Source organism: Garra rufa, chromosome 14 (assembly GCF_049309525.1).
Source record: "Garra rufa chromosome 14, GarRuf1.0, whole genome shotgun sequence".
NCBI classification, from domain to species: Eukaryota; Metazoa; Chordata; class Actinopteri; order Cypriniformes; family Cyprinidae; genus Garra; species Garra rufa.
In genome coordinates, this window is record NC_133374.1 from 3,008,669 (window position 1) to 3,019,393 (window position 10,725).

General features: G+C 36.5%; 1 protein-coding gene across 1 annotated transcript in view; it reads right to left on the minus strand.

Annotated features, from left to right (window-relative positions):
• psma6l (proteasome 20S subunit alpha 6, like) overlaps positions 1-5,811 on the minus strand; it is a 6,771-nt gene extending 960 nt beyond the window's left edge. The window contains exons 1-5 of the mRNA XM_073817970.1: positions 5,603-5,811; positions 5,164-5,258; positions 3,687-3,768; positions 1,701-1,856; positions 1,449-1,627 (exon numbers count right to left, since the gene is read on the minus strand). Of these exons, the coding sequence (XP_073674071.1) occupies positions 1,449-1,627; positions 1,701-1,856; positions 3,687-3,768; positions 5,164-5,258; positions 5,603-5,678 (588 nt within the window). The 5' untranslated portion in view covers positions 5,679-5,811. The remainder of the gene's footprint in view (positions 1-1,448; positions 1,628-1,700; positions 1,857-3,686; positions 3,769-5,163; positions 5,259-5,602) is intronic.
• Positions 5,812-10,725: the final 4,914 nt, after the last annotated feature.

Here is a 10,725-nt window from a genome sequence, read left to right on the forward strand (position 1 = left end):
GGATTGGTAAAAATTTAGCATTTTCTATCATAAGACTCTATTGAAGTAAATGCCAATTTCATGTTTTGTTTAATTATAGCGCCACCAAGAGGCACAATTCCACCTTTTTTTATGTGTCCTTTTTTGTGTGCCCATGCATGTGTCAAATTTGGTGAAAATATAGACATATAGACATTTTTTATATAAGAGAAAAAAATACCCATTTGGTGAAAATCAGACAAACAGTCTAAAACGAGTTCGAAAAAGTAGAATATAGAAATAGAATAGAAAAAAAAAGTAAAATTAATTATGGACTTCTTTGACTCCGTATGAGCCAAGGAATCAATTTTTGATCTGTGCCTTACGGTTCAAAGTTACTAGCATAAATATGAGTGAAATTTTGGACAAGTGGTGGCGCTAGAGTTTGAGTTAGAGACTCCAAATTTGCTATGGTTAATGTTGAGACTGTCCTCTACCAGTGTGCCAAATTTCCCACATTTCCCACAAGCGGTTCTATGGGCTGCCATTGACTCGAGAGCGGAAGAAACGGAAGAAGAAGAAGAAAAAGAAGAAGAATGCCAACGGATATAATAGGTGCCATCGCACCTTCAGTGCTTGGCCCCTAATTACAACTAACTTAGAAAAATAAAATGTTACTTGAAATAAAATGAACAATAAATAAAATAAAATATTTAAAAACTTGGTCATTTTATTTCAGCTAAAAACCTAAAGATGGTTTTTCAACTATAAAGAACTTTTTCTGCATTTGAAAGGTTCCATGGATGTTCAAAGGTTCTTCATGGAACCATCAGTGCCAATAAAGAACCTTTATTTTTAAGAGTGTATAAAATAATATTACTATACAGATATAAAAAAGCCACACACACAAAAAAAAAAATACAAAACGTTAAAAAAAGTAAAATAAAATAACAGAAAAAAATATCAAATTCAAAATATTAATAAAAAACATAATAGTATATTAATGAAACTAAAAGTATAACTAGTTATCAGTTTATTATAATATTTTACACATATGCGCTATGAATATTATAATATTTATATATTTATATTTATAATATATCGAGTTCCAGACGCTTGAAATATCTTTTGCCATGAAAGTGGATTAAATCTATATTGTTTTATCCTGTTTAATGTTTGTTGAAGTCTCTTCCGCTCACCAAAGATGCATTTATCTGATCAAAAATACTTTTAAAAATTGTGAAATATTATTAGAATGTAAAATAGATGTTTTCTATCTGAATATTTGTTACAATATAATTTATTTCTGTGGTGCGCAGCTGAATTTTCAGCATCATTACTCGTCTTCAGTGTCACATGATCCTTCAGAAATCATTCTAATATGATGATTTGATGCTCTAGAAACATTTCTGATTATTATCAATGTTGAAAACAGCCCAATATTTTTGTGGAAACTGAATTTATTTTCTGTATTTGAGGATGTCACACACCTCCACAGTTCTGTCGTAGGGCAGATCCGGCTGCTTCTTCAGCTTCTTCTCCAGGTAGCTGCTGGCCTCGTGGTGTTTGACCCCAACGCTGGTGGCCCTGAAGCCGCAGAAATACCCGGCCGGGTCGCATTTATAAAGCATTGGGCCCTTCTGAGGGTCCATAGCGATCAGCATCATACCTGAAGGACAGACGCATCAGGTCAGACCCTCAGACACCCGTCAACACCCCACCTGAGAGACGAACACACTCACAGCAGCCCAGCGGCCTCATCTCTGCATTCTGAGTGTAAACCTGAGAGATGTCCGCCAAACGCCGGCACAGCATGTCCACCGGGATATCATACCCGAACTTATACTTCCACTCCGCCGCCTCGATACGAGCCCGATGAACCTGAGAGCGGCTGTCAGCTACAGACACAAACACAGACGGAATCCACACATGCTCTTATAGACACACTGCTGCTCAAAGGTTCGGGATCAGTACGATTTTGAATGCTTTTTAAAGCGTGCTCATCAAGGCTCTGTTTGTTTGATTAAAAATACTGAAAAATACTGTAATATTGTGAAAAATTATTGCAATTTAAAATAGGGGTTTTCTATTTCATTACACGTTCAAATATAATTTATTCCTGTGATGTAATGCTGAATTTTCAATCACTTGATCCTTCAGAAATCATTCTAATATACTGATTTATTATCAATGCTGGAAACAGTTGTGCTGCTTTTTTTTTTTTTTTTTCACCGGTGATACTTTTTATCAGGGTAATACTTTTCAAACAGTATTTATTTAAAATAGAAAATGTTTGTAACAATAAACACATGGTTCAAAGTTTGGGGTCAGTAAATTTGTTCTTTATTTCTCTCTTTGAAAGAAATTAATACTTTTATTAAAAGTGATAGTAAAGACTTATATTGTAAGAAAAGATTTATATTTTGAATAGATGCTGTTCTTTTTAACTTGTTATTCATCAAAGAATCCTGAAAAAACTATCACAGGTTGAAAAAAAAATTAATTGATTTCTGAAGGATCATTAAATTGAGTTGTATACATCATCTGAAAGCTGATAAATAAGCTTTCCATTGATGTATGGTTTGTTAGGATAGGACAATATTTGGCTGAGATACAGTACATCTATTTGAAAATCTGGAATCTGAATAATAATAATCAAAATATTGAGAAAATCATCTTTAAAGTTGTCCAAATTAAGTTCTTAGCAATGCATATTACTAATCAAAAAAATAAGTTTTGATATATTTACGGTAGGAAATTTACTCAATATCTTCATGGAACATGATCTTAATATCCTGATGATTTTTGACATTAAAGAAAAATAAGTAATTTTGACTCATACCATGTATTTTTCCTCATCTCATTCTCATCAAAGTTCCGTTTATTTGATGAAAAATACAGAAAGAAGAAAGTAATATTATGAAATATTATTTCAATGTAAAATAACAGCTTTCTATTTTAATATACTTTAAAATGTAATTTATTCCTGTGATGCAAAACTGAATTTTCAGCATCATTACTGCAGTCTTCAGAGTCACATGATCCTTCAGAAATCTTTCTAATATACTGATTTATTATCATTGTGGAGACAGTTGCTAAATATATATATTTTTAAACCTGTGATACTTTTTTCAGGATTCTTTGATTAATAAAAAAGTTAAAAAGAACAGCATTTATTCAAAAAAGAAGTCTTTCTATCACTTTTTATCAACTGATAAATTTAACACATTCTTGCTGAATAAAAGTATTAATTTCTTTCAAATAAAAAAAGAAAGGAAACATATACTGACCCCAAACTTTGAACAGTAGTGTATATTGTTACAAAAGATTCATATTTTAAATAAATGGAGCTCCTTTTAACATTTTATTCATCATAAAATCCTGAAAAAGTATCACAGGTTCCAAATAAAAATATTAAGCAACTGTTTAAAACATTGATAATAATCAGTATATTAGGATGATTTCAGAAGGATCATGTGACACTGAAGACTGCAGTAATGATGCTGAAAATTCAGCTTTGATCACAGAAATAAATTCGATTTTTAAGTATATTAAAATAGAGAAATGCTATTTTAAATCGCAATAATATTTCACAATATTACTGTTTTTTCTGTATTTTTAATCAAATAAACGCAGCCTTGATAAGCAGAAAAAAAAAAATGAAAATCTTACTGATCCCAAACTTTTGAACAGTAGTGTATGTGAATTATCTGACAGTCGACACACACCGTAATGTCCGGTCATGACACATCCGATCCGCGGAGTGAGACGGAACATGTTTGTCATCGTCGACGCATCCAGGAGCGAATCCTGAATATGAGAGAAACAGAAAGAGACGCTTAAACACACACACACACACACACACACACACACACACACACACACACACACACACACACACACACACACACACACACACACACACACACACACACACACACACACACACAGCTCAGCGTAATTTAAGAGCATCAAGTGGTCAAATGCTTGTCAAAAGCAAAAATACTATGAAATGCATCTCACTTTGAGAGAAAGTGTGTCAAGAATGAGCAAAACACACACTATTTTGAAATTAGTGCCACAAAATTAGCAGTGTTTGGACTCTGGAGCACAAAGCCAGTCTTAAGTAGCACGGGTATATCTGTAGCCACTGTTGGGGAAAGTTACTTTTAAAAATAATGCGTTACAATATTGAGTTACTCCCTAAAAAAGTAACTAATTACGTTACTTGGTTACTTTTTATGGAAAGTAATGCGCTACGTTACTTTTGCGTTACTTTTTAAATCTGGGCAGGGCTTGCTTGTTTGTTTTTAATATAAAAAGTTGTATTTTTGTCAAATGTAAAAGCCTTTTCACACCAAAAGCCTCAGACTTAGAGAAAAGTAAATCTCCGTCTGTACAGTAGACCGCAGAAGAACAAATGTCAACTCTTCAGCAATGAAAAAAGGAAAACAAATGTTAGATTATCTCGAGTCATTTTTGTTTATTAGTATGGATGAATTGGATCATCGAAGGTTAATAAAACGGGATTAAATACATAAAGGATATTTGTATTATTTAACATATTTAATTCAGTGTTTTTATTCATTTTGAGGAACACTGTATTATTTTAGTGAGTGAGATGAATTAATGCATGTTCACATTTATTCTAGAACTAAAGGAACATCTTACAATTTCTCTCAACATGGAGACAGGAGAGCTTTTCATCAATAAATGAGGGGAAAGTAACTGGCATTACTTTTTTTAAAAAGTAACTCAGATATTTTCTTGTCAATTAAAAAGTAATGTGTTACTTTACTAGTTTCTTTGTCAAAATCTTGGATTTATCTTTTAAGTCAAACATCATTAGGATATAAAGTAAAGGTCATGTTCCACGAAGATATTTAGTAAATTTCCTTCCGTAGATATATCAAAACTTAAATTTTGATTAGTAATATGCATTGCTAAGAACTTCATTTGGACAACTTTAAAGGCGATTTTCTAAATTTTAATTTTTTTATGATGCATAAATCTCAGTTTAAAAAAAATGGACTCTTATGACTAGTTTTGTGGTCCAGGGTCACATAAGACGCTGTCTGTGTGTTTGTGTACTGGTTCTAAACCTAAATGCATCTGAGCTGCTCCTACAGACTGAAATCAGGTTTATCAACAAGATCAAACACTACAAACTCATTTCTGATGTGCATGATGTGGTGTGTGTTTTACCGAGATCTTCTTCTGTGTGACCAGCACAGCGCAGTCCGTTCCTCTGATGCCCACCGTGGTCAGACCGCTCTGACTGATGGCTTTGAAGGCATATTCTGTCCAACACATACATCACATCAACATTATAGAAAAACACAGGTGAGCAGGAACTCAGGTGATGATATTCAGTGAATAATTATGGACTAATGTACATTAAGTCTGATCTTAATGAGTCCTGCTGGTGAAACTGGACCCTAAAGGTGGAGTTTAATGCCAAATATTAAAGGTTCATTATGATCACAAACACACTTAATGCACAGAATACTACTGTATGCATGCATCTGTCGCCTGTAGTTTAAGAAGAGGCGTGTGTGCAGTAAACATGAGCTGGAAGTCTCAATACTGGTTTAACAGTAGCTGTAAACAGGAATAGTGGATTATGGGATGGCGAATCTCTTACCGACTTGATAAAGGCGTCCCTCCGGTGAGAATATAGTGATGTGTCGATCAAACCCTGCGTTGGAGCCCCGAGACATCCTTACGAACACACTTGACCGACTTTAGCAGCTCAATCTGTCAAATTCGCGACCCGGCAGCGCAAACGTGCGGAGAAGTTCGTCGAGTCGAGGGTGAATAAGCGATTTAAGACTTTCACTTTCTCTTTCGTTCAGTCGCGTAGTTAAACTCGATGAGGAACACGAACGCGCACGCGCGCGCACACACACCTGAAACTCACATTCACCTCAGCGATCTGCTCACATCTAAGAGAAACTATATTAATATATCAAACATAAGCCGTTTCGAGATCTTTTTAAACAATACAAGTATGATCCCGCTACGGAAAATACTGTAGAAGACAGTATTTTCTGTTTTCAGATGGTTGTTTAAAAAATTATATTTTCATGTCAAGGTTAAAATTGATTAAAAAACATTAGGCATATAAATAAATGAATTAACATATTAAGAGTAAGATTAAAGACAGGTTATAGTTGCATACCTAATTCTGGTAGGCCTATGCAAAGTTGCGCTTCTAAAATAATTCTATTTTAATAAAAGTTTTCCCATTGACGCTTTACTAATCATGTCCTTTAGAGAACTTTCCGAATCAAATCTCCTTCTGATGAAATTAGAGGAATATTTCATTCTGTCAGGATTTCCATGTTTCGGTGAACTGGTCAGTGTTAATACAGAAAACATTTTGACTTGAATTGTATGAGATGATCAGATGCGTTCAGCTGATTTTCTATTGAACTGTCAGCAACTGAACTGCAGCTCAAACTATTTTCATAAGTAATTGATTAAGCTACAGACTCCATCATAATGCACAATGTTTACATCTAAACATGTATTTTGAGCTGCAGCTCGTCATATTAATGTTTCACTAGTTAGCAGTAATTTTATTGATTCAAACTTAAACTCGAGACTTCGATCATTCAGTCCAAGGCAGCTATTTGCAAGCCAGCTCAAAAGAGTCATTAATTTGTTATCAAAAATAATGTACTGATGGGTGTAACAGAGGTTTTTGAAACTCTGAATCAGTTAAACCATTTTGTCACAAAATAATTCATTATTTCGAGGGTTCCAATTGGATCATGCATTGAAATCTTTCGGAGCGTGTTTGCGAAACGTTTGATTCAGATCTGAGGTCCGGAGGATGTTAGTGAACCATTCAGATCGGAGGTTCGGAAAGTGTTCGCAAATCATTTGATTCAGATCGGCACTTTGGAGCGTGTTTGCGAATCTTTTAATTCAGATTGGCACTTCGGAATGTGTTCGCGAATCATTTGATTCAGATCGGAGGTTCAAAGTGTTTTTGCAAATCATTTAATTCAGATTGGCACTTCGGAACATGTTCGCGAATCATGTTCGCAAATCATTTAATTCAGATTGGCACTTCGGAACGTGTTCGCAAATCATTTGATTCAGATCGGAGGTTCGAAGTGTGTTTGCAAATTATTTGATTCAGATCGGCACTTCGGAACGTGTTCACGAATCATTTGATTCAGATCGGAGGTTCGAAGTGTGTTTGCAAATCATTTGATTCAGATCGGCACTTCGGAACGTGTTCACGAATCATTTGATTCAGATCGGAGGTTCGAAGTGTGTTTGCAAATCATTTAATTCAGATTGGCACTTCGGAACGTGTTCGCAAATCATTTGATTCAGATCGGAGGTTCGAAGCGTGTTTGCAAATCATTTAATTCAGATTGGCACTTCGGAACGTGTTCACGAATCATTTGATTCAGATCGGCACTTCGGAACGTGTTCGCGAATCATTTGATTCAGAGCGGAGGTTCGAAGTGTGTTTGCAAATCATTTAATTCAGATCGGCACTTCGGAACATGTTCGCAAATCATTTAATTCAGATTGGCACTTCGGAACGTGTTCGCAAATCATTTGATTCAGATCGGAGGTTCGAAGCGTGTTTGCAAATCATTTAATTCAGATTGGCACTTCGGAACGTGTTCACGAATCATTTGATTCAGATCGGAGGTTCGAAGTGTGTTTGCAAATTATTTGATTCAGATCGGCACTTCGGAACGTGTTCACGAATCATTTGATTCAGATCGGAGGTTCGAAGTGTGTTTGCAAATCATTTGATTCAGATCGGCACTTCGGAACGTGTTCACGAATCATTTGATTCAGATCGGAGGTTCGAAGTGTGTTTGCAAATCATTTAATTCAGATCGGCACTTCGGAACGTGTTCGCAAATCATTTGATTCAGATCGGAGGTTCGAAGCGTGTTTGCAAATCATTTAATTCAGATTGGCACTTCGGAACGTGTTCACGAATCATTTGATTCAGATCGGAGGTTCGAAGTGTGTTTGCAAATTATTTGATTCAGATCGGCACTTCGGAACGTGTTCACGAATCATTTGATTCAGATCGGAGGTTCGAAGTGTGTTTGCAAATCATTTGATTCAGATCGGCACTTCGGAACGTGTTCACGAATCATTTGATTCAGATCGGAGGTTCGAAGTGTGTTTGCAAATCATTTAATTCAGATCGGCACTTCGGAACGTGTTCGCAAATCATTTGATTCAGATCGGAGGTTCGAAGCGTGTTTGCAAATCATTTAATTCAGATTGGCACTTCGGAACGTGTTCACGAATCATTTGATTCAGATCGGAGGTTCGAAGTGTGTTTGCAAATCATTTAATTCAGATCGGCACTTCGGAACGTGTTCGCAAATCATTTGATTCAGATCGGAGGTTCGAAGCGTGTTTGCAAATCATTTAATTCAGATTGGCACTTCGGAACGTGTTCACGAATCATTTGATTCAGATCGGAGGTTCGAAGTGTGTTTGCAAATTATTTGATTCAGATCGGCACTTCGGAACGTGTTCGCGAATCATTTGATTCAGAGCGGAGGTTCGAAGTGTGTTTGCAAATCATTTAATTCAGATCGGCACTTCGGAACATGTTCGCAAATCATTTAATTCAGATTGGCACTTCGGAACGTGTTTGCAAATCATTTGATTCAGATCGGAGGTTCGAAGCGTGTTTGCAAATCATTTAATTCAGATTGGCACTTCGGAACGTGTTCGCGAATCATTTGGTTCAGATCGGCACTTCGGAACGTGTTCACGAATCATTTGATTCAGATCGGAGGTTCGAAGTGTGTTTGCAAATCATTTAATTCAGATTGGGACTTCGGAACGTGTTCGCGAATCATTTGATTCAGATCGGCACTTCGGAACGTGTTCGCGAATCATTTGATTCAGAGCGGAGGTTCGAAGTGTGTTTGCAAATCATTTAATTCAGATCGGCACTTCGGAACATGTTCGCAAATCATTTAATTCAGATCGGCACTTCGGAACATGTTCGCAAATCATTTAATTCAGATCGGCACTTCGGAACGTGTTCGCAAATCATTTAATTCAGATCGGCACTTCGGAACATGTTCGCAAATCATTTAATTCAGATCGGCACTTCGGAACGTGTTCGCAAATCATTTGATTCAGATCGGCACTTCGGAACGTGTTCGCAAATCATTTAATTCAGATCGGCACTTCGGAACGTGTTCGCAAATCATTTGATTCAGATCGGCACTTCGGAACGTGTTTGTGAATCATTTGATTCAGATTGGAGGTTTGAAGCGTGTTTGCAAATCATTTAATTCAGATCGGCACTTCGGAACGTGTTCACGAATCATTTGATTCAGATCGGAGGTTCGAAGCGTGTTTGCGAATCATTTAATTCAGATCGGCACTTCGGAACGTGTTCGCGAATCATTTGATTCAGATCGGAGGTTTGAAGCGTGTTTGCAAATCATTTAATTCAGATCGGCACTTCGGAACGTGTTCACGAATCATTTGATTCAGATCGGCACTTCGGAGCGTGTTTGCGAATCATTTAATTCAGATCGGCACTTCGGAACGTGTTCACGAATCATTTGATTCAGATCGGCACTTCGGAGCGTGTTTGCGAAGCATTTAATTCAGATCGGCACTTCGGAACGTGTTCACGAATCATTTGATTCAGATCGGATGTTCTAAGCGTGTTTGCGAATCATTTAATTCAGATCAGAGGTTCGAAGCGTGTTTGCGAATCATTTGATTCAGATCGGCATTTCGGAGCCTGTTCGAAACTTCGGAAACTCTCTTTTGAATAGTCAAACTACTCCCCTGCTGAACAGCTAGGCTGGTTGGCTGGTCGTAGCTGGTTTAAGCTGGTCTCCTAGCCTGGCCAGGCTGGTTTTAACTGTTTTTTCAGGCTAGTTTTTTCCCAGCCTGACCAGGCTGGAAAAGTGGCCAAAGCCCCTCTAAAACCAGCCTGCTGACCAGCTAAAACCAGGCTTTTTCACCAGTTAATCTTCAAATCATAAAGAAAAATAATCTACAAAATAAGATTGGATAAATGTTATAAACTAATAATAATGTTATTAAATAAGACCAAAATGTTTCTGTCGGTTCATCTGCAAAACAAATGAATGAAAGTTCTTACAAGAATGACAAAAACAGCAACTTCAATGTCTATTATATTTCCTAAGAAAGACCTTAGTTGGATAACATTTGGTATTACATGAGGAATTGTTATCTCTCTCTGAAAGAAAGCTATGATTTTTTTTGTTGGTCTACAGAAAAGCACACACTTCCAATTATCATTTAGAATTTGATTCAAACTAAACGATTTACTCACAGAATGAACGATGCACCTTGGTTTCCATGTTGAAGAAGCTGAAGGTGAAGCTTGCAGCGCTGCTGTTTGGAGCAGAATCAATGATGAGATGAAAACACACACATTATAAACACCACAGGATCTACATCAGAAAGACTCAGAGGCCGTGGTGCTTTTAGTCATCAGCTCTTTATTAAACCAAACACACACAGAACTATTCTCTCAACTGGAACATGTTCTGCTAATCTGCATTTACATTCATAATAAATATGAGATTCATTCTGCGCTCGATACACATGTATTGATCAGCTCCTCTGATGCTTATTGCTGGTTTTTCTTTTTAAAATCAGTTAAAACTCAATGACAACAATGTGTGGGGGCGGAGTCTGTGACCAGACCTGCTCTCATTGGCTGCTTTCAGGAAAGTGCAACATGCAGGGAAAGAACACCGGTGTTTCCTG